This window comes from Neopelma chrysocephalum, unplaced genomic scaffold (assembly GCF_003984885.1).
Source record: "Neopelma chrysocephalum unplaced genomic scaffold, ASM398488v2 Primary Assembly neopelma1_43, whole genome shotgun sequence".
Lineage (NCBI taxonomy): Eukaryota > Metazoa > Chordata > Aves > Passeriformes > Pipridae > Neopelma > Neopelma chrysocephalum.
The window spans coordinates 15,647,420-15,672,061 of NW_020897702.1; the positions used below are offsets into that span (position 1 = coordinate 15,647,420).

Consider the following 24,642-nt stretch of genomic DNA (forward strand, 5'->3'; position numbering starts at 1 on the left):
CACACACACACACACACACACACACACACACACACACACACACACACTGGGCAAAGGGGAGCAAGGGTTGCTAGATCAAGCACTAATCAGAACTTTTCAAAGGGAGCCAAGTTTGCTCTCTTTTACATCAGACAAACTCCTGGAAGAGGGGTATGAAATGAAGCTGGAAGGGAAACATTGTACTACTGGGAGACCACGGTTGTCGGGCAATTAAGGCCTCCCCAGGGGGTTAATTACACAGAGACAGACAGGCATTTTAGAAAACGTTTCTCAGTTTGCCATGAGAACAAGCACAGCTTGACCAGCCTGGCTCTGGACCCCAGCTCATGTGCCTATGTGCAGCAGGAACTGCTCCCCCCAAGGAAGCAGTGAAGGTCAGTGTTTCATCACAAGCTCAATTGGTCAAAGGGTCAATTTGGCCACCGGGGCTGTCTCTCTACCAGCGTCTGTTTCCCCTTCCTGAACACTGTTCCAAGGTGGGTTTTACAATGTGTTTTCCCCACTTCTGCAGGACACTCTGCTCAGGTGTTTCTCGTCTACATAGCCTGCCCTCCACTTTACTCGCCATTCACAAGCCTCAGAGCGGCCTATGACACACAAATTTCCCTTTATTACATCTTCAGTCCTCAAAATTTTGCAGATAGTTATTTTTGCAAAGCAGATAAAATTCAGGAGAAGGAATACATTAACTCATATTAATGACTAAAGCCGAATTCCTATAAATAATTATTTTTTTCTTTTTGCTATTAATAGTAGCACTTTCCTATCTGTAGGGGAATCCCCTGGAAAATGTGAATTTGGCATGTTTCGCTGAGGTCTCTGAGGCAAATGCGTAAGTCACAGAATCACAGAATGGCTGGTGTTGGAAGGGACCTCTGGAGCTCATCTAGTCCAACCTCCCTGCTAAAGCAGCTTCACCTACAGCAGGCTGCATAGGATTGCATCCAGGCAGGTTTTGAATATCTCCAGAGAGACTCCACAACCTCTCTGGGCAGCCTGTTCTAGTGCTCTGTCGCTCTCACAGAAAAGAAGTTTTTCCTTGTATTCAAATGGAACTTCCTGTGTTTGTGCATGTTGACCCTGGTCCTGTCACTGGGCACCACTGAAGAGAGTCTGGTCACATCCTTTTGACACCATCCCTTAAGATATTTATAAGCATTGATAAGATTCTCTCTCCGTTTTCTCTTCCTGAGGCTAAACAGGCCCAGATCCCTCAGGCTTTCCTTGTAAGAGAGGTGCTCCAGTCCCCTCATCATCTTTGCAGCCCTCCACGGGACCCTCTCCAATAGTTCCTCACCTTTCTTGAACTGGGGAGCCCAGAACCGGACACAACACTCCAGATGCAGCCTCAGCAGGGCAGAGTAGAGGGGAAGGATCACTTCCTGTGCCATGCTGGCCACACACTTTCTTAAGGCGTCTCAGGACACCACTGGCCTTCTTGGCAACACTGGCACACTGCTGGCTCGTGGCTAACTTGTCATCCACTAGGATGCTCTGCCGAGCGAAAGAGACTTCCAGACCTAAGATTCTCATCAATAGATACATTTCAAAATCAATGCCCCTTTCACTCCATTTGTGATCTATTCTGACATTATAAACTGGAAAGCTTGAAGCTATTGGAACACATGATTACTTTACTAACTTTCCAACGTAATTAATCCTAAAAAGGGAAAAATCCTTTTATTTCCCTCCATTTATTTATGGCACTGTAAGAATCTACAGTGAATTATCAAGAAAAAAAAACACAACCCAAACTTGTACAGTGATAATTAACCCTTCTCTCCTGTGTTCTGCACTAACCAAAACAATTTGGTATTTCTAGCAAAGGAAAATAAATATGGAATATGCAAATGTAGATTTTTCTACATTTTGCTGCCAGATAATGATTCCACTGGGAACTATTTTGTCCAGATGTTTTTTAGCTTGTATGGATTTGAAGAGAATTTTCTAAAATCATCATAGGGATGATTGATTATGTGGGACAACATGGCTTTTTTTACTTGTACCGAAAGGAATCAAGAATTCCTCATTTCACAAATAGACAAGAGGACAGAGTCAAGGATCTTTTACCCAAAGGAAAAAAACACAGCATGGTGTACAGCAATGTGAAAGAAAACACATGTGGTAAAACCAGTAGTTTACAAGTATATCACTCCATATCCAACATTTGTGAGCTACTTATAAAGAGAAACATTCATCACAAGGGCCAAGAGAATGGCTGACACTCCTTTTAGAAGGCAATTTTTAATTTGAAAATTGTTGTTAACAGTCCCAACACATGAAAGCTAAAAAAATTCACTGATTCTGATGATGCAGCAAATGTGAGGAAGGTCACAGTTTGCTTTCATCCAAATGATTAGTTTGATATGTTAGATTCAAGATGCAAAACTTTAGGCACGTTTACTTGAGAGACTAAAAGTCCTGACAGGGTTGGGGTCATTTGACCTATTTTTAAAAAAAAATATTTTGCTCTGGACATTCTGTAAAAAACAAAATTTAGGGCTATAATAAAAGACTTAACTGAAGTAGATACAGGTGGAAAACAAGTGTGCATATCCATTTTTTTTCCTGTGCTTGTGAATTGCAAAATGTTCTATTTCTTCTGTATAATCAGGTGATTCTCAGCTTTATGTGAGTCTGTTATAAATGAAGAGAAGGGAGAATACCACTCTCCTGGAACAGGAAGAAGTGATTTTTAACTACAGAAATCAGTTAAATATTTAGCATATATTTTCCACTTAATCTTACCTCCAAAAAATGTTCTGCTTGCTGTTCCCGGTCCAATTTTCTTGATGTTGTTGTAATCAGACCTGTGAAAAAAGGATGATATTTGATTGTCAATACCCACTGAAAAACATTTATCTCTATCAACCCGAAGAGAAATTTATTTTTAAAATACTCAAAGGAAAAAAATCTATTTGAACCTATATCAGACACAGATTTCTTGACATCTTTCAAGCATTTGATTCTCAGTCCAACCAGTATGTCTAACAATGACTTTTAATGAAAAATACTGTGAGAAAAGTTACTGAAAAATGGTTAACTGTGTATCTATGGTTAACATGCTACGTTTATTACAGTGAATAAAAAAATTTACTAAAGAATAACTGTTTGTCTTATGATTAAGAGTTTTAATGAATCATTTGCATTTGACTGAAATCTTTCTGTAAAAAAACCTCATTAAAGATTTCAGAGTTCTCAAACAATTAGGATGATAGGATGCTGATTACTTCCATGCCAAGAATACTTGACAAAGAAGGTTATTTCTGTAATAACTACTTGTATACATAATGATTTCCAAATGTAATCATTATAATGCATTAAAGGGTTCGTACTACAATTTCATCAATTTGTTTCATGCTCAAATTGAGTCTTTAAAATAAAGTACCTTTTTACATGAGGATGATCAAGATATCTTTTTTTAAGCAATGTACTTTCACAAATGATTAAACTCTTGTGAGATTTCTACCAAGAAAAGAAACTGAAACACTTCCAAGGTTCCCTCAAGAAAAATGACACATATCTCCTATGAACATAACTTAGGTTTTTATTTTGTTCTTACTAGAGATTTAAGGGGCAAATTTCAGTTTTTCCCTCATACAAAACATTTCTTTGGATAGGAAAATGCATCATGTGCTTGTTTTGTGATAGATTCCAACAAACAAAGGTATCAACTTTTCCTTGAGATCAAGCTGATTTTAGAGACAATGCCAGTGGACCAAATTGTTCTCCAGAATTCGTCTCTAAGATTATCAAGGGAAACAAGAAAATAAATTCTCCCTGGATTACCTATTGTATTTATTTATTTAATCAGACTAGCCAAGCATCTAAACATAAATCCATGATGACCTTGAATTCTTTAAAAACCCATCAACAGCATCTTACATCTACATAGCATTTCTAGTCCCAGAAGGCTTCTACAGCTGCAACTGCTCATACACTATCAGCTTCTCCCTGGAGGAATCACTTTACCTATTTTGGTGAGAAGGGGAGAAATATTACTTGAAGTAATGGGATGAAATGAACATAGGGAAGTGCACTCTGCTGCCAATATTTTAGACTCGTTACAAGATCTATTAGACCACAGAAGTGACACCCAACAGGAGGTCACAGAAATCACAGTGCATCACTAAAATTACATGGAAGAACCTGGTGCTGGCAAAAAGCTGAAAAAACAAAACAACTGGTATTGCCTGCATCAAGCAATTGTAAGTATTCAAAACAGTTACACTATATGGGAGACATCTACTCACTGCAGGAGTTTAAACAGACATGACAGCACGGATGATAAATTTGTGTCATTCACACAAGATTCCTCCATGTCTAAAAAGAAAGCAAAGATGCAGGCAAGAAAATCCTAGTTATGAAGGAAGTTCAGCCCCAATAAATTGATAAAGTAAAATTTCAGATTTGAAATATCCCTATTCATCACATGCACAGGCACTATGGATATTTATCAAGCACAGCCTAATCACAGTTAGGAATATTGTAATTTTTATATAATGTTCTACTTCCTTCCTTTCTAATGTGTCACCGTGAACTCTACCTACTTCTTAAACAAGAAATGTCTAGCTGTAAATTATAGAAGGTCTCTGTCCTCATCATCTTCATCAGGCAGATGAATTCACATTCCTTTTGAAGAGCAAGAGCTAACATCTGAAACTGAATATGAAAACTGCCAAAATAAATAGTACTTGTCTTTCACTGGTAAAACTAAAACTGTTACTAGTACATCTACCCCCTTGCAAAACTACTGTTATTACTAAGGGATTTTTTGTTTTCCTTTTTTCAATGTAAAGTCTTTTTGACTGCAATAATAGTCAGGGTGCCTTCATACCTGAATTTCCTTCTAAAAGAAGTGTATAACAAATCTCCACGACAGAATTGCCTATATTTTAGACAAATCTTAGAAGATTTAGCAGTTGGACTTAATAGCTGATCTTAAAGGGCAGGTAGCAAGCCATCACCATCAGTGCAGACCTGATTGTGAAGTTTGGTGATCATGAACCAGCACAACTGATTGTTTTTGCCTTAAAGACAGCTCCACATAAAACTGCCCATTATGGGCAGTTTCATTAGGATGTTAAAGTAATATATAGAAATAATTGCTCATATGTATATTCCTGTTCTCTGAGGAACTGTCCCATCCAACACTCATGATGGCCTCATTGCAGTATCCTGGCTGCTCCCTTTCACATACATTCCTGAAGTCATGGATAGATCACGCTGTACAATGCTACTGTTTAAAATATGACTACACACAAAATCAGGTGTCAATTACTTGATATTAATATTTATTTAGTTATGGTCATGTATTGGTATGGATATGAATCTGGTCCTTTCAGATTACAAAACTGTATTTCAAGAAATTCTGAAAAGCAATCATCAAAACTGAAAAAAAAATACGCCAGTTCTGTCTAAGACTACCCACAGCTTTACCAGTCAAATCTCAAAGAAATTAATTTCCTGGGTTTTATGAAAACCTTGCTGTGTACCTCCCTCCTGTACTCAGTACTCCATGCCACAGATACATAATAACAGCAATATTTAGCAGGATGTAGAACTTTATTTTCAAGATACTGGGGCAACTGAGAGAAACTTGACTTTGCACAAGAGACCATATCTCAGTTTTAGTTCTTATCTAGCTGCATTAAATTGTCATACTCTGTTATAAAGGCATTATCTAAAGAAAATAACTCACAGAGAAAAATAAACTCACAGAAATTATGTTAGGCTGCACTCCTGGTTATGACAGAAAATCACAAGGGGACAATGATAAAAAATGACCCTTCCTTTTTTTCCCATCTTCAATATGTGCCATAGACCTTATAGACACAGTCATCTGGACAACTGCCCAAAGCCAGCTGGGAAATGTAGCATACATTTATCAAAAAATAGTCAAAAACTCTAACAAGCTTCAAAAGTTGCACACCTATCAAATGGTTTATCTCAAATTTCCAGGAAAACATCATGGTCCATCATGGAGATATTTATAACTGTTATCTTTGAGAACATCCATGAAAGTGAAGAGGAAAACTGTATTCGACAGAAAAGCTATTTACACTGAAACCATCAGCTCCCAAGCAAGGTTATGTCATTCTGGTCAGAATTTCATACTTTTCTTTGACTTTCTGAGTTAAAACATCTCTCTCTGCATTCTAGCACATCTGTTCTTCAGACCGTATAAATGAAATGTTTTGTGAAACTTCAAAACATTGCTTGACCCAATATTTCAGCTTGCAGGTAACTATATATTCTTATATATCTTGCTTTTCTATGGTACCTGCCACTTTTGCTGTTGGAATATTTTCCCCATCTTAATAAATGAATAATTATTGTTCCCCTTCTCTTAGAGAGTTCAGAAATGCTGGAAGGTGAACAATCTCACCTCTCACAACATGTCCCATTATACTGCAGGACATGGTCACAAGTCCCAGATGACACCAACAGTGGAACATCCTACCTCCATCCTTCCTCACTGTACACTGCATTAAGATCATCGTCTCCCGCATTATTCCCCTGTGAAAGGAAATTCAGCATGTAGATGGAGAAGAAATGGCAATATTCTTCATCCCATCACTTTATAATCTAGGTGGGAGAACCAGAGATGTAGGGTGGGCAAAAAGGCAGACCTGCCTTAGTGCTTAGTTGTAGCCACAGTGACACAAAAGAAAGAACAGGATCAACACAAAGAAATCCTGACATTTTAGCCAATACATCAGCCTATACAATCTTCAGCCAATGCATCATCTTGGAAACAAATGACCAGTCATCAGGTCTCAGATGTGTGATCAAGACATTTGAGCAACACTTAGCACTGATGCTTGGGATAATGGTTTTAGCACATTGAGATGTGCTAAAGAAGGGAAAAGTTCAGTGAAACGGGTCAAAATCCACTTGAATTACTTTGCATTTGCAATTAGTAAAGCATGCAGATACTAGAGTGCAAAAGACGAAATGTAACTTACTAGCAAGCAGTAACTTGGTGATAGATCTGATGTCTTAGAAGTAATGCCAGGTATGTGTGTGGATGAATGCACATGTATATCTGTATACATCATTGATCATGACATAAAATCAGCAATAGTTACGAATTCAACAGTATGACTAATGCTTTATATTTTTTTAATTTTTTTTTTAGAATTTGATGATGATCAAAGTGAAGATGACAGCCAAAGATGGAGGAGATAGCACGAAAACTATGATAGCCCAAATTGTCATCTGAGGATCACATATTTATTGGACACCACTGTTTTAAAAATTTCATAAAATATCAACTAGTCATTCAGAGTAGATTATGCACATAACTCTTAATTTATATGCCAGAAAAATTAAGCATTTCTTTGTTTTCTCAATGTTTTCTGATTTGGAAAACTCAAGGCATTCACTACCTCTGTTCTTGCAGTCAGAAAGGGGGGTGGCAAATGCAAACCTGCCAACTAACTGCCTTAAATGCTTGAATTAGAGTAGTCAACTGACAATTAGGATTTTCCAACTGAATAATCCATGCTCTGCCTTCAGTTAGCTCTCTTGTTTCACAGAAGGGTGCTCACAGAAATAAAACCTCTGTGTGCTGAAGTAGATAGACCATGCTATACAAATACATACTTATATACTGCATATACAGTCAAATATTTGACAATGTATACTTACGTCTGTGATGTTTTATGTCTACCCAGTAAGTTGAATATTAAAAATTATCTTAAAATGCACATATTTACAGAGGTATATTTAGCTCTATTATTTACTGATATTCATTCTTTCAATATATATGCATTATTTGAAGAATTTTTGTTGGAAACAATTCATGGACTTAGCCACAGAAGAAAAATTCATCAAGAGCTGTTAAATGCAAAGCCTATGGCAGAGGAAATCTTGAAGCACTGGATAGCTTCAACAGCAGTACACAGAGGGAAACGCTGCTGTGGGTTTGCTTATTCTGATGCTTATTCTCTACACATCCAGAATAGCTTATGGCTGTAGGTTTGATAGTAACTAAACTGACCCTTGACTTAGAAGAAATTCACATACTTTTCAATACTATGGCACTTAGGGACCACAAATTAGTTTGCCACAGGCTATTTTCTAACACAGATTGAATTTCCCTAATATGGCTGTGAAGCCAAGGAGAGTTCAATAGCCTTCTCCTTATGAAATTAAATTATTTTCATTCAACCTGTGGATGGATAACCTTACCTGAGCTGTTTCCTGAAGTACTGCTTAAAAGATAACAGAATCTGGTATGGAGACACAGCATATTTTACTGCTATCTCTGGAAGTGTTGCAAATTTTATAGTATAAAGAATAATTAAAAAAAAAATTCTGAAGAACTCTTTTATTTGATTTCTTATTCTTAAACTTTGTTTAAGTGAAATATGAAAAGAGTATAAGACACGTAACAAGCAGGCTAAAGTAAAAGAAGCCAAATAAATTTCTCTGTTTTAAGATGAAAGCTGAATGTCTTCATAGAGATAGGAAGGTGAGAAAGAAAGTAACGTCTTCCCCTTCCCTGACAAAAGATTAAGAGGAATACAATTTACTGCATGTTTTACTGTCCATTATACTTTTTTAATTGCTCTGCATATTCATAAAAAACATTTCATTAAGAAAGTACCAGTGTGAGATGGGTTGGAAGTATGACTAGGGATGTCAGGTTATTATCCAGGGTTCAAACATAACCTCAGAACATACTGCCTGGCTCCAAATCATAGCAGTAAATGATTTACACCCTTTCCACTCGCAGTGGATTTCAGATGTTTGCCCAGGACTGCCAGGCAGCACAAGGACATATATGTCCCGTGACACCCACACAGAAGTAGTCTGGACAGATTAGCCAAAGTCTCGTCTCAAAGCTTTCTAGTCCTAAGTGCTGAGAGAAACTTTGTTCTTATTAAAATATTGAACCTTACCTTCAAAGAGAACAATTTTGAAATGGAAACAAGAATATAAAATTAGAGACCTTTCTCTGCAGAGTTCTTGTGCCCTGTGAGAGGCTCTGAGCATCCTGCAACACTGAGACTACTGTCACAGCTCAGAGCAGATGCACTTCCCAATCTGCCTTCTCAATTACTGTAAGGAACAAGGATACAGAAAGAAAACCACAAGAAGATATCAAAGGAAACATTCTGTAGAGTTACCCTTGAAAGCTCTGCATGGGAAAAAAATGCCTTGGGATTGTTTGCTGAAAATACAGGCCTTTTAACCCAATCAGTTAAGCAGACAAAAGGAATAAGTAAAACAAACATGGTTTTTACAAAAATGTTCCATGGATATACACACTGCTCATTCACCAGAGCCCCAAGGCCGAATTGGCAGAAATTCATATGGGAGTTTATGGGTTTACTGATGAGTTTATCGGAAATGTCAAATATTTATTAACTGTACACACAAAGGTATGAACACAGCCCCTCCACGCATATACTGAACACAGAAGAGAGTACGCAGCTGCTGAGAAATATAGCCATCAGTTGTCAACTGTCCCACTACTCTTTGAAAGTAAACTTAAGAGTTTAGATGGATAAAAACAAAAGTGCAGCCACAATAAATAGCATTAGGATTTCACCATATATTCAGGAACGTAAAACTATCGCATATTCCTAACCATAGAAGTGTCAAAATGAATAGCAATAACCAGGGTAATTCTATAACCCACAGGCAGTGAGAGGCATTGTAAACACTCTAACAGCACATTTATCTCCTGCAATAAATTAGGGATCGACAAAGCAAAATTGAATTTCAAAGATAAATTATAGAAAACGACGTACATTTTACTTGGAGATGTAAACAAACATATCATTTTATATAATTACACATGTAAACCTCTAATTTAGAAAGACTGTATTCTGATCTAAATGAATGATACTTCATTGAGCAAGAAAGAGAACCCACCAGGCGAGCCTGTGCAATTATGTGGAGGACTGCTGCTTTATTGTTTTTCCTGAGGTGACAATGAGAGTGAAACAACCTCTTTGAAACAAGCTAGATATAAAAAATGATTGCTTTTAAAAAACAGTTACGTTTTCTAATGCATGGTTATGTCTGAAAAAAAATAAAGGAGAAGCTGAAGCAAAACCTTTTTATTCCTCTTTGGTTGTCCCTTCTGTCTCTCTTTAAGAGTTCCATCAGCTTATTGCTGAAAATACCAAAAGTCTGAACAAAATGCACAGCAAACATTCACTTCAATGAAGATTTTTGGATTATGTTTTCCTTTAAAGGCAGATTCTGGCTTTTTTTGTTCCTAGCATATATTTAAAGTGACAATATGGTGTGCCAGTCTGTTCAGCCTGTAGAACAGGGGACTCAGAGGGACTCCCTTTCATTCTTCAAAACTTATCCAGAGCAGTCCTCAGGAACTGCAGGAAAAGCCACTGCTCTTCTAAATATTCTTCCCCATTTGTGAAGTGGACAGGTTTTCTGTGCCGCATATTCCTCCTGGAAGCTTGTTTGAGAACGTGAATGTTGAATGCCCCGGTTTCCAGACAGACTGCATTTATGAAAAATTTGCACCTTCATTTTGGTCAACTAAACAAGCCAAGTTCTATTCGCTTCCTCTCACCTAGTGTATTTGCCATTACCCTTCTTGCACTGCAGTTCCAACCCTCATCCCTCCTAAGCCTGATGGATGGAGAACACTGTGCTCCAATAACCTCTACACAGCCCTGCTAAAGCAGCCTAACTACTGATTCCTGTGGATGCACCTGGCAGGGAGCAGAGATCTTGTATTAGTCCTCAAATACACCATTTTGTTTACTTGATTAATTAATTTCTACTCTTCAAACTCTCAGAGATCCTTTCTTCCCCCCCACCCCCACCCCTTTCCCTAAACTCTCCAGTTTGGACGATGCCTGCTAACTCTGGATGAGAGCAAACTCCCTCTTTTGAAGCCAGCATAATTGAAGAAACCACCAAACAAATCATTTGCCTAGCCAATACTTGAGATAATCTGTTAATGTATGCCCTTCAGCATGCAAATTCCTTATTCAAGACTCATAATTTTTTATTTCCTCTTTTGTCAGACCCATACGCACATATCAATTTGACTATTAATCTCCATGTCCTCGTACCTCATAAATTCTGCAGTGCAACCGTATCAAATGCATTACTGAAGTCCACGTAGATGACACACAGAGTATTTCTTGGAACATCATTTATCTTATTAGTGACATCAAGACAGGCTGATAAGATTTACTTCTGGTAAACCCATGAGCACTTTTATCTGGTTTTCTACTTATTTTCATGTTTTAATTATATTGTCCTTCAAAATATGTTTGAAAGCCTTGCAGTTGACAGAGGTCAGACAAATAGTTCTGTGACTAAAAGGCTTATTTTTTTACCCTGTCTTCCTGCTCTTTACCACTGACATTTTATTTGTTATCTCCCAAATGCATGGCTCAAACCCTCAATAGTTACTTGTGTCAGGAGTTGTATTTAAGGTGCCAGTTCTTTCACATTTCTGAAAGGGAAACTATCATAGTTATTCTTACTTGATGAAGGAATGATGGCAGTGAGCTGGGTTTGGTCAGGAAGAAGCCAAATCTAAACTAGCTGTGGACAGCAGGACGAGGTCTGCAAAGGTTTCTGTATCAAACCACAGTCACCACTTGACTGTGGTCACTTTGGACTGCAAATACCTTCAGGCATCTCAGTGAAGTGCCTGAACTCAAGTGGGATGAAACTCAAACTGCAACCCCAGAAAGCCTTACTCTAAAATGATCATTTTATGACCCTGAGGGATCACTCATGACCTGCCCTTAAGATTGCAGACAGAGTCTGCATTATTTAAATGAACACTACTGCATTATTTAAATGAAAGGACGGATAATATTCAACGTGCCCAAGCTGCACTGGCTCCTCTAGCACAGTTGATGAGCAATTTTTCCGCATTGTCATTGTCGTCTGAGTCTCTCTTAGGGTTGTGATGCTCTGGAACAACTGAGCAAATGCCCTTGAGGGACTGTCACACAGGGGCTTAGCTCTTCTAAAACACTTCACACAGGAGTTCATGGTTTGTAGCATAAGAACGTTTTCAAGTCCAAATCCTTTATTTAGGCTCAAACAAATACAAAAGAAGTAGCATTCATATCTTCTTTTGTTTTCTTCCCTTAAGAAGAACAGTGTTGCCTAAAAACCCAATTGCTAATACGATGCCTCAGCACAGATTTTAACATCCCCCTCTATTGCTTTCATTTTCAGGGAGAAATTACAGAATTCTATTTGGGTTATAATTAGCATATCATTATTACTGGCAGGAATAGCTATAAATACTTCTAACCGATGGCTAGCTTAATAACCAGCACACATAATCATTATACAATTTTCTTTAATTTTTTTGTGCACAAAGGCCTCATAATTCTGCAAAAGTGACGACTGAGCCTAACTAGACTCTAGTTATAACTTATGCTAATTAATGTCACTGTTTGCAGAAGTGAAGACTTACATAATATCCATGGCAGGGTAGGTGGTGCCACTTCCAGAGGAAAGGGGCTATGCAAATATTCTGCACCTTGGGCCTGGATACATCATGAATTATTATTTGATATTTTTCTCTAGCATATTATGACAAAGGAAGGAAAAAAGAATAATAAAAAAGTCTCCAATGTGCGCTTTTGTATAACATATGTATAGGTCACAGCACAATGAAGTCCTGGTATTTTCTCTTCTCAATGGTGGAGGAGGTGCAGAGGATGCGCAGGGCGCAGCTGTCAGTTTTCCCCTCTAATCTAGACACCCTCATTACCTTTTAAAGAGAAGTGATTTTGCATTTTTCCCCTCAACCAAGCACAGTTCTTGACAATAGAAAAACAACACCAGTTTTTCTCTCAAATGCGTTAAAAAAAAAAGGTGCTGATCCCTCATGACCAGCAATTGTCTTCAGCTCAGTAAAGCCACAGCGCTGGGAGAGCAGTGCCTTGTGCTACCTGCAGATTTGGCAGATCAAGTCAATCTCATGTTCATCTCTAATAAAAAAATGATTCATTGATGAGGTGACCTTCCTGATCTGGAGGCAGAACACAGAGCCGTGGAAAGAAGCCTCATAGAAAAGATATATGGTCCTGTTTCATGATATGCAACTCAGAGCACTGTCAAGATCCGCTGCCCTTCTCAAGGTGGTCTCCTGCCTAAGAAACACCTCTGTTTGGTTTCCAGCTCACCCTCTGTCTTGGTCTGTAACCTCACATGGGACATTTTATGTCTCTGTGCTTCAGTTTCCCTTCCCATAAAACTGGGATAATGGGTATCATTCTTTGTAAAGTGCCTTGTGATCTATAAGGGAAAAAATGACTTCTGTTAAGAGTAAGATATTATTAACTAACAATATCATAAAGCTCAACTATAACAGCACTAAGCATTTTCTAAAATCTGCCTCTGTTTTGCTTCTTTGTGGAGGGATTTATAAACTTTTATCATTGGGTAAAATACTGTATTAGCTGTGAGCCTCACTTCAGTGGCTTAGAACATAAAAAATAGCAAAAATACACAGCAAAACTAGAACAGGAGCAGCAGCTGCTTTTCTCTGCAAAGCTAATGCAGTGCCCCAGCACTGTCAAACAGCTGTCAGTGGGTCCTGGGTACCAGTGAATCTTTGGCTGAGGAAGAGAAGTGGAATTAGTTATTTGCAAAGAGTTCTCTCTTGCTTTGAAACAAAGGGAGAGGTGGGATCCACAGAGTGAGCCCTTTCTGCATATGCAGGCACATGGAGCACAGGAAGGGCAAGCAGACCCCATGTTCAGTTGCTCAGTCAAGGGTCTCAGCAGCACCCCATGTACCATTTCTGCTGGCTGCTGTTAAACCACGACACTGATCTTTTTATAACTGACTGAAAAGAATGAGGCTGGAATGAGAGTATAGAGGGGACAGAGGAATAAGGAGATGTGCACTGGGGGAGGATGTGAATGGGTATCAATCCCAGCAGAGAAGAGGAGACTGAAAGCAGGGATGCTAAGCAAGCCTTTGCTACCAATGGGGCTGATGACAGAGAAGCCATCACTAAATGAATGAAGATGGAGTGGTGCTACTGCAAGGACTACTTTTGGAACAGAACATGCATCCAGAGGCAGTGACAAGCAGCTGATGAAGTACTGCAGCTGTAGGGATAACCGCAATTTGATTTTTACTTTCTCCTGCCTGAAGCTCAGCACTGCTGTTTTGCTCCAATACTACTCATACACCACTTTGCCATTATACTTTCTAAATTCTCATTGACAGTTGGTTAGCGCACAAGTCCTCATATTCCACTTCCTCTGAAGGCCCCAGATAACAATGCTGAACTACCTGAAAGGGGCATGTGTGTGACTTGATCCAGGTCTCACCTGTGCTTCTCCCCTGCTCACATAAATGGGTCTCTGAGGTCCTCTCAGACCTGCATGGTAGAATCGTGTACCCAAGGAGCAATCAAAGCTATTCCTCTATTCCTTCCTTGGTTTTTCCAACTGAGTAAATCAAGTCTCCTTAGCTACCTCCCTTTTGTCCAGGTCCCTATCAGAAATATTAGGATGACTATGGATGAAACAGGAATGGAAACGTATATGTGTGAAAGCATCAAAAGAAACAACAGTCAGGTTTGCAAGAATGATCTATAGTGCTAAACCAATGAGAAGACTGAGGAACATGCTGTTTACATCTGGGCACAGGGCTCTCTCAGCATCAACCTGTCAGCAGAAGACCTGTGGTTTGGTAACAGGAGGAGGGCAACAAGATTCCAGTACATCACCTATACTATCATGCTAAGAGAAAAACAGATGATGGCCTTACAGATATCCAAGATGAGATAAAGGAAATCAGCAATGAGTTATAGAAGCCAAAGTAAGCAAAACTGAGATGTAAAGGTAACTGTTAATTCCTAAATGTTTTAAAAGACCTGTTCAAAACTCAGTTCCTTGTCAGTCAAGAAGAACCCAAGAGACGCATTGAGATCTTCAGTTTACCACAAGAGTCATCTTGGCCAAAGCACCTGAACAGGTATGCCTTGGTGTGCAGAGGATGTAAGAAAAACATACTTGTGGATCAAGTTAAATAACATAAAATGCCCTTCTCCCTTCACAAGGTCCCACACTGAGTTTTGTTACACTTAATTGTGACACTCTTATTTCAGCTAGTTTTAATCTAGGCAACTTCTCACTAAAATGGATGCCATGTTTAACTATCCTGCTGACCACAAGCTGAGGAGAACCATGAGGATAATAAACATGCCCATTGTGAAACCTATTCTGTGGTAAGCTATCATGACTCAAAAGCTGGTTGTTATTGTGCTACTGGATACAAAGGCTCTGAGGCAGAGTAGGATGCTTGGTGTGCTCATTTGCATCTCATTACCCAGCATGCTCTTCCTCCTCAGAGCTATTTTCATAGCGGCATTGTTGTCCGAGCCCTGGGAACAAGTGAAAAGATCTGGTGACTTTAGGTGCATGCAGTTCTTTTCTACTTGCTTTGCTCCCCTTTTATAATGAAAGGCTTTGCAAAGTGGTGAAAATGAATCGATTTTCCATTTTTAAGGCTGTATGAGTGTGGTGTGTTTTTTTTATTTGTGGGGTTTTTTGTTTTTTGGTTTTTGGTTTTTTTCCCCCAGTAGTTTAAGCTATCAGGAGCAAATCTTGAATAACAAATAAGATTACAGAAATGTGAGCCTAATGTTCCTCTGTATGAGGTGCTGAAGCATGAAGGTTTTGATCGAAGAGTAAAAAATGAGATTTAACTTCCTTCTGATTTAAGTTTCGTTTGTACAAAGAACCTGTTTCAGCAAAATGTGATTGCAAGCTCATTATTCAGTGAAGGGCAAATATCTTCTATCGCAATCCAGTAAGATCAGCAGCTTTTTTTGTGTTACAAGCCTCAATAAAGAGAACTGAACATACTGGCTTCTGTCATTGTCTACATCTAAGACTGTGATTATTTCACCCTGTCCAATTCATTTCAAAAGCAGTAGCTTCCAATTAAATGTATAAGTTGTCAGCCAGAGTAAGTGTCTATCATTTGAGCCAGATCAGTTTTGGTTTCTGGCAGTTTTACTTCATCAAAGGGTTGATTTACAGATCAGTTACTTTTTTTTTTATTCAGTTCTGAAAGGAATAAAACTGCCTCAAACATGGGACTCAAAACAACACTAAGTTACCTAAGTTTTCCATTGTTTCCAATATGTTTTATCAAGTTAGGAATAAAACTTAATTCCTCAGTGACTTTATAGTTTTCAACATACACTTAAAAATAATTTAAAAAAAATAAACTCCAGGAAAATCTAAGAACCTCAACATCATGTTCTTTAACAACATCTAGCATACAAACATTATATTGTACCCTATAAATGTCAATGAATTCAGCACCAAAAGCCTGTGCGTAGTATGAGGTTAACTCCTCCTTGGGTTAAACAGATTTCTCCCATTTTACAGATAGGGAATCTTAGCTATTAACGTAAAACTATGTGTTGAAGACTGGTGCTGTGCACTGAGAAGCACATTTAAACTCTTCAGTCCCTCAGGTTTGTGTTTTAAGAATGTGAACAATATTGAGAGTACTTCTTGAGATAAAAAATGGGTAAATGTAGGCAAAAATAATGTACACATATTTGACACAGAGTCTCTACGCCAGGAAAAACAATGAGGTTTTGGGTTTTTAAGGCTAAGATTCAGTACCTCCTTAAAACATGCAGAGCATTTTCTCCTTGGGCTTCTTGTGGCTGGAGGCTGAGTGGCATTTCACAGCAGGATCCTGTGAGGATGCTTTGAAGTGTTCAGTGCTGTATAACCCTTGATGAATCAATTAGGCCTCCTCATTTACCCAAATTATTCTTTCTATTTGCGGCATTGTTTTTAGAGCAATAGCAGAGCCCTAAGTCTAGAAACTGGTCAGGTTATATCTGCTGTAGGTAATGCTTGGTGAAATTGAAACAACCCAGAGATAAAACACAAATGGATTAGGTTTTTAAAACATTTTAAGATGGAGGAAATCACTATCACATAGCTTCTTAACAGCCCATTATCTACCAAAGCACATTGTACTGAGCTAAGAGCCACTGTGTGGGGTATCACAGAGACGTGCAGGAACTGGGAGCAGAGACCAGAGACTGCTTGACAGCTGGGATGGGGCTCCATCAGAGTCAGGATAGGCACAGATCTAATCCCATGAACAACAAAACACCATTTTCAAAAGGGTAACAGCAACAGACAGAGCTGAGTGCACTGTCAGAGGACCTGGGCAATCCTGGTGGCTGCTTCAAAGAGCAGTGATGGTAGTTCAAAACCATGGATGCACAGAGAGCTACAGCGGCCTTTGTCAGTTAAGGGAAGGAGGACGAAGTGAGACTAAATACATGGATTAAGACATGGATTTTTCCAAGAGTCAGTAATATTTCCCTAGCCACACCACCAAAACCTGTGTCAAAGCACAGGTGCCACGGACCATGATAAGACCCTGGCTAACTAGGACAGGAAAGACTCACTGTGCTCACCTGGATCCTACCTGGCTGACAAACATCCTTGTCAATGGAGGCACCTCTGAAGCATGATTTATATGTGGTTTTTTAGCTATCCAAGCTAAGAGGAGATAAAATGCCATTTAGAGGTGTCTGTCTCTTTCCAGTCACTACAGAAGGAAATTCACAAAACCAGCTCAGGTGCAGATGCCTACAGTTTGATAAGGGGAGTCCCACCCTCTGTGTCCTAAGATAAAAAACCCATCAGGCAGATGAGGGAGGCAAAATGGGATTGTCTCTTACCCCTGCAGATCCTCCTATATTTCAGGCTGTCAGTGTGGCCTTATGGCATAAATTAGAGCAGCTTCAGAAAGCTGTGAAGCATCTCTACACCTCTTATTTTAGGCTACATCACTCTGTTTCCCATCACTGATATTTCTCTCTTATGGTCTGCTGGCTGGCCCCTTTCCCTGTCTCTGTATGGGAAGGGACCCTCCTGTCCCGTGGCTCAGATGGTTCCTTCATCCTCCAGCCACTGGAGTGCAAGGAGGGAGATAGCACCTGTGACCCCTATTTCTGCTGCTGCCATAAATTCAACTTTCCATTAAATTTTTATTCCTAGGTCAAGACAAGAATGATAGATTAAAACCAAAAATAGCTGAGCATTCAGTATGGAAGCTGCTGCAGCACAACACTTTCAGCCTGCCAGACCCCAGACAGCCTTCAACTATGCCAGTTATTGATTTTTCATACCAAAACATTTACACTGGCATAACCCCCAGTGAGTGCAATTATATCGGTATAAAGGTGCTTTATACTAGCACAGATTATGAGATAAACAAGCTCATTTATAGCGCTGTAACTGCATTCACTTCAGGGTATTTGTGCTGCTTTAATGATACCAGTGTAGTTAAAGCAATGCAACTTGTGTCTACAGACAAGACCTCAGCCTGATGATAATTAACACAGGCATTTCCAGCCACCCTGAGCAGCTGAGGTTTGTGTTAGAAATAGCAACTGACCCATAACAATTTGCAACAGCATCAGAAACCTCTATAAAAACAGCTCCACCTTCAACTGCTTTTTCACATTTGCAGGAAGGATGTTTATTGTGCCCCTTTTAGCAGGCGGTTCCAAGAGCTAGAAGTTGCTTGTGGCCACTTTCCTCTTACATCTGGAGAGCGAACCAAAAAAAAAAATCAATTCACCCACTGACATTTTGCTGTGAAAGAGCTAAGCCAGCACAAAAACGCTGATAAAAGTGGTGGTTAACCCTGTGCTACCCTTATTGTTCCTTATTCACCAGCTCCGAGTGCTTGAGCAGCCCATGGAGCACGGGAAAAGGGGCTTTGCCATCTGTTGCTAGGGCTGACATCACCCCTATTTGCTCAAGCATTGCTCCTCGGGGCTGTGTTTGCATCATTAATCAGCACTGGCCCTGTACTGGCCCATTCAGCAGAGCCTTGTCTGTCAGCTCTGGAGAACCTCACTGCAAAAAGGAACTGCCAAAGTGCTTGGCCTCACTGGGACAGAGGTTTGGATATACATCAACATTGCTTTAGATGGAGTATTTGTCAACTTGTCCTGGGAGAAAGTGCCCTGCCCTGTCCAGTACACAATTTGACAAAGGGAGGAAAAACAATCCCAGACAACCACCCCCATCTCCCACAAGCACCCTCCATGAGTTAAACTTCACTCCAAACCATAGAAAACCAGACTGCACTTGCCCTGAAACCAGATTTGCCAAAAGGCTGCTGAACCTATCAATGTGATAATGGATACACATCACTTTATCTCTTTTTCCTGAATAATACTAGAACAATCTCATAGGAAACTACAAAAAATTCCTTGTGCACGAAAAAAAAAATGGGCTGCCAATACAGACAGGCAGGAATGCTGCCACTGGACAATCAGGAAACAGAGTCACAGAGGAGCTTAGTGACTTGCTCATGGTCAAACATAGAGACATGCATGAGCAAGGAAAGACTGAAGCACTGGCTACAAATACTGCAACTGCACAGACACCAACTACACACACACATTCCTCATTTCCAACCATCCTCTATTTTCCCAAATGTCCGAGTGGGCCATGCAATACTAGGATAAACAAAGGGCATGTCATGTTTGAAATAGATATGACATAAGCATGGAAAATGAGGAAAAGAACTAACAGATACATTGAACAGGTTTCTGGAAATCTGCACAGTTTCCATAAGGAGTTGTTTTAGGCTTTTTCTTAGGGTAGAAGAGGGGAACACAAATACAGGTTACTTTTACAGGCAACAGATCTGTAATTGAAAAATCAGTAATTCTTTAAACGTAAAACATCAGATGAGATTCATCTTGAGACTAAGACACTTAAATTTAGTTGTCTGCATGTGATGTACAGAGCTCATAAATACATGTTCAACTCGGTTTCATACACATAAACATCTATAGCTTTGGGTACATCTGGCTCCCTGCTGTAGCACCAGAGAGACACATCTCTCCTGCACGGCCTGTGGATGCTTCAGGTGCCCCAGGACTTCTCATTTAGCCCTTCATGCGCATCTCTGGAGTGCTTTTCTCCCATTTTGAGGGATAAAAAGAAAACATTACTTTTAATACGTGTTCCTGCAACACAATGATGGGGACAAATCATTTAAAGTATTTAGGTTCCTACTTTCAGTGACTTTAATTTAATTTTAATCTTATATGGCCTGTTTTCCAGACCTCACCTGGCATCAAGCTAATTCATACCTTCCTACACTGCTCATCACCAATGATAGCCTCACTCCCAAGTGGTTTTGACAAAATTTGGCATCAAATGAAGTGCTTTTCTCACTGAATCTCAGCTTTCCAACAGTTGTGAGGGTTTTTTTGTTAAAAAAAACCCCAACACCTTTTCATTACAGTGTTTTAAATTTCCACATTTTTTCTCTAAAATTAGGAATCTGAATTTGAGGATCCCACTGTGCTGTCTAATAGTCTCTCTTCATGCCTTGATGCAGTTCCAAGTTACCACAGCTCTCATATCCCAGAATCCCAATGGGACATAACTTACTCCTCAGAGGATGCCGTCTCAGTGGGTTGCCCATTCCAGAGAACTGGGAGCTATAGAAAAGGCATTGAGACTGCAGTTCTCAAAAAGAACAAAGAAGACTTTTAAATTTTGATTTTTTATCTCCCAAAAAAGCAAACTTATATATAGCATTTTTTTAATTAAAAAACCCAAAACCAAACCCACAACAAAACCATTCAGTCTCTCCTCTACTTTATATAGTGATATATTGGACAATGCCCTCAGGCACATGATGTGATTCTTGGGGGTGTCCTGTGCAGGGCCAGGAGTTGGACTTCGATGATGCTTGTGGGTCCCCTTCCAACTCAGAATATTCTATGATTCTATATAACTTTGTGCCATGTCATCAATTCAAACTCCTCCTTGCAGAAATAGTTTCTTGGCTGATACATGTTTGGTTTCTGTAGTACTGTAATTTCCTGACTGGTCAAATATGTCCAACCTGGAAGGGCTAAGGAGCCAAGTTAGACCCCATCTAGCTCTTGAATGAGTGTGTGTTCAGGGTTGCAAGCAGATATACCTATATTCTTGCTTTTCTCAATACTCAGCCAACCACGACACCATCTTCAGCACACGGACAGCTCACTTTTTCCCTGTCCTCCTAAGGGAGGAGGCAAAGTGTTGGCTTTGGACAAGGGTCTGCAAGATGATACTGTGTCTCCATTCTTGCTCCACACTGTCCTTTCCACAGGAATGATACCACCAGAATATACAACCTTAAATGAAGTTGTTTTATAGCTCTGCATTAAAACATCTTCTGGGGGAGAAAAAAAATCACATCTTTCCAGTAATTTTATGAGAGCTACACCATGCTGTCACAGAAATAGGATTAATATTTCAATTGATATGATGCCAAACACCGCACAGAATGAAAATCTTCCTGTCTGGTTTTGGATAAGTAAATCTGGGTGTCCTGCTTACACCTGTAAATGCAGGTTTCTGCTGTAAGAAACATAGGAGGGGCTGCTGAGCAGTCTGGACTGCCAGTCTCTCTCCAGTACCTACAGATCAGTTGGCATGCCTGGCTTAGCACAGAAGCCTAATTCTGAAAAAGTGATATTAATTAAGAGCAAACTGATGAGAGACCTCATTGCAGTCTACAGCTTCCTCATGAGGGAAAGCAGAGGGGCAGGCACTGATCTCTTCTCTGAGGTGACCAGTGACAGCACCTGAAGGAACGGCCTGAAGTTGTGACAGGGGAGGTTTAGGTTGGATATTAGAAATAAGGTTCTTCACCCAGAGGGTGGTTGGGCACTGGAACAGGCTCCCCAGGGAAGTGGTCACAGCACCAAGCCTGACAGAGTTAAAGAAGCATTTGGACAAAGCTCTCAGGCACATGGTGTGATTCTTTGGGCAGTCCTGTGCAGGGCCAGGAGTTGGACTTTGATGATCCTTGTGAGTACCTTCCAACTCTGGATATTCTATGACTCTATGAGATTAATCCCATTCTTCATGGCCAGCACCACCACCACAAAAGCTGTCCTCATCACTCCTTGCTCACCCCTCTCTCCCCTTACCAATTCCATATATTTAGGAGGTGTCCTGGGCAGCAGCACTCCGGTATTCAGAAGTCTTGATTTCTTTTGGCAATTTAGTCCCAAGTTTTAGCTGTTTATATGGGAAGACTTAATGAGTACAGTTACTTGTGTGAAAACACAAGCATCTGTGGTAGCGATTATGGCTAAATTCAGCCTGAAACCTCAGCTGTCAATAGTTTATTATCTTTTAAAAAAATATAATAAAATTAAATCACATCCCCTAATTATAAAGGGACCATTTTGAGAAGTCTGAAAGAGGTGACCTGCACCTTCTGGGCAGGAGTGCGCTTGCTGTGTGACCTTCCCATCACCCTAAGCCTAACGAAGCAGAAATAATTGGGAAATTCCCTCCAATGTCACCTCTCAGATTGCGTTTGCCGCTTCTCAAGGCTGTCATCGCGCTGCCGCCTGCTCGCAGTAATCGCTGCTGGCACAGGACGTGCTCGTACCACGCTGCATTATTAGCAAGCTGTCAGACACAGGCAACGCAGAGCCTCACTGCCAACATAGAGTTATAGGGTAATAATGTTGTTTGTTAGGTAAAAATAACTGAACTTCTAGAGTAAAAATAAAATCAAGACACAAAACTCTAGTCTTTGGCTGAATGCTATTTTATTTCTTTCCCAATGCCAAGCTCAGGAAGGGGTTTATGCGGTGGGTACAAGCCGATGTCAAAAAGCACTAATTTATTTGCAGAGTTCTTTCTGCAAGCCTACAAGGGTTGCTGGGGGCAAATACTTGCTATGTTTTAATTGCTTTTTATAGGCTGGATATTGCCTATAAACCAAGCCCTGAGTAAGATCTTGAACACAACTTTCACCCCAAGGAAAGCAGCTCCAGGGGGCATCACAGCTCAGACACATATTCCCGAGTCCAACTTACTCCCATGCTTCCCTACCATGGACCTATGAGAGTAACACATCCTGGCACAGCTACCTCTGCCATGGCTCCCTGGGAAGCCCAGAGGCAGGAGGAGAAGAACCTCACACATCCCTCATTTACCCGCTCCCAGCACAGGAATGGAACAGTGAGAAACTGATCCTCTGCACACCTGGCCCTGTATTTTGAGCAGCCAACAAAGGAGCAGGGGGATTCGCAGTCTCCTGTAAAAAATATCCATCAAAAGTCAAAGTCCAGCTGTCAAACAGTTAATTCCTTTATACCATCTTCTCCTACATAAGGAACAGCCTCTCAGTTCAGTTTTCAATCTAACACCTCATTCAAATCTCTCCTGGAGCCCATAAAAAAATCTGTGAAAGGCAATAAATATTTCAAGAAGGACAAGTCCAAGTTACTTCCCTCTAACCAGCTCCTAAACATATACGCTTCTCCTGTTTCTGCTGTAAACCCAGGATATAGGAATACTATCAATTTGCAATAATGATGATTGTTCGAGTATCATAAAGACAACAGGATAATAAAACAACTTACAAGTAGGTTGAAACACTTAGCAGCTGACCTCCTCAACTGTAGCTTAGGAGCTTGGTTCCTGTACCTCATTGCACTGTGCCTGCATCTGTGCAGGTAGCATTGGATGGCATTTTTCCAAAGGATATGTGCTATATTAAATGAAAATAAAATATAACTATATATTTCCTATCCTCTCCAAATGACTGAATGTAAGATTCATTTACAGACATGACTTAAGAAACTGGACAAAATCTGTGTCATTTTCAGCAAGAAGATATAAGCACTTGGTGTGATTATTGGGGTGTCCTGCACAGGGCCAGGAGTTGGACTCGATGATCCTGATGGGTCCCTTCCAACTCAGCACATTCTGTGGTTCTATGATTCTCTGATATATTTCTGAAATATTTATTTCTTGCTTATACAAAGAGTCAATACTTGATTTGAAAGCAGCATTTCAGTCATCACCATTTTTTAAACTGGCACTTAAAGAACAGTTTCACACAAGGCCATCCTTATATTCAAGATCTATTTCACTGATACGAGGAATGGTTGGGTAGAGCTGGATCCAAAAGAAACAAATGATAATTCCTGTCCTCAAAACAACTATGAGAAAGAAGACAGTAAACAGTATACTTAAGAGTTTTGGCTCTGTAATATCAGCTCATAGCTATCTGGCAAAAGGATAAATGATCAGTCACCTGCATACTTTCTGTCGAATGTCACCATGTTTCTTAGCATAGGAGAAAGAATTGATGTGCTGATGAGGTTTCTGCCTTCACAAATCAAAGCCAAAGGCCAAGAGGAGCGATCACCAATAACCAGGGCTTGCATCTGCTGAGCTGCTCAGGGTTCCAGTCTCTTCCACATCCAGGCATGGTCCGCACAAATATCTAGGTCAAATTATTGCTAGAAACTAGAAAAGGCTGCAGCCTTGAATGGCGGCAGTGCATTGGAATGCTGGCAATGTCTCTCTTTGAGCCAGCTTAGCAAGCAAATAAGTCTGCACCTGAAAGAATTGTAAGTACATGAAGTTCAGGCTCAGCAGGACAATTGGAATTATTGTGTTCTTAAGCATAAGGTTAAATCCATATTTCAATAACTACTTTTCATTTTCAGATGTAATAATGTGAGGTGCCATGAACCGAGGTACCTTAAAAAAGTCAAGTTTCTAGAAGACTGAAAAACTGCATCTTCTGAAATCAGATTGCTGTTCGTTATTTCATTTTGGG

At 39.8% G+C, this 24,642-nt stretch overlaps 1 protein-coding gene across 9 annotated transcripts in view; it reads right to left on the bottom strand.

Moving 5' to 3' along the window:
* Window positions 1–24,642, bottom strand: part of FAT3 (FAT atypical cadherin 3) — a 405,538-nt gene that overhangs the window by 131,393 nt on the left and 249,503 nt on the right. For all 9 annotated transcript variants that reach the window (XM_027677451.1, XM_027677453.1, XM_027677457.1 and 6 more), the window contains one exon: window positions 2,749–2,810. In XM_027677451.1, the coding sequence (XP_027533252.1) occupies window positions 2,749–2,810 (62 nt within the window). The remainder of the gene's footprint in view (window positions 1–2,748; window positions 2,811–24,642) is intronic.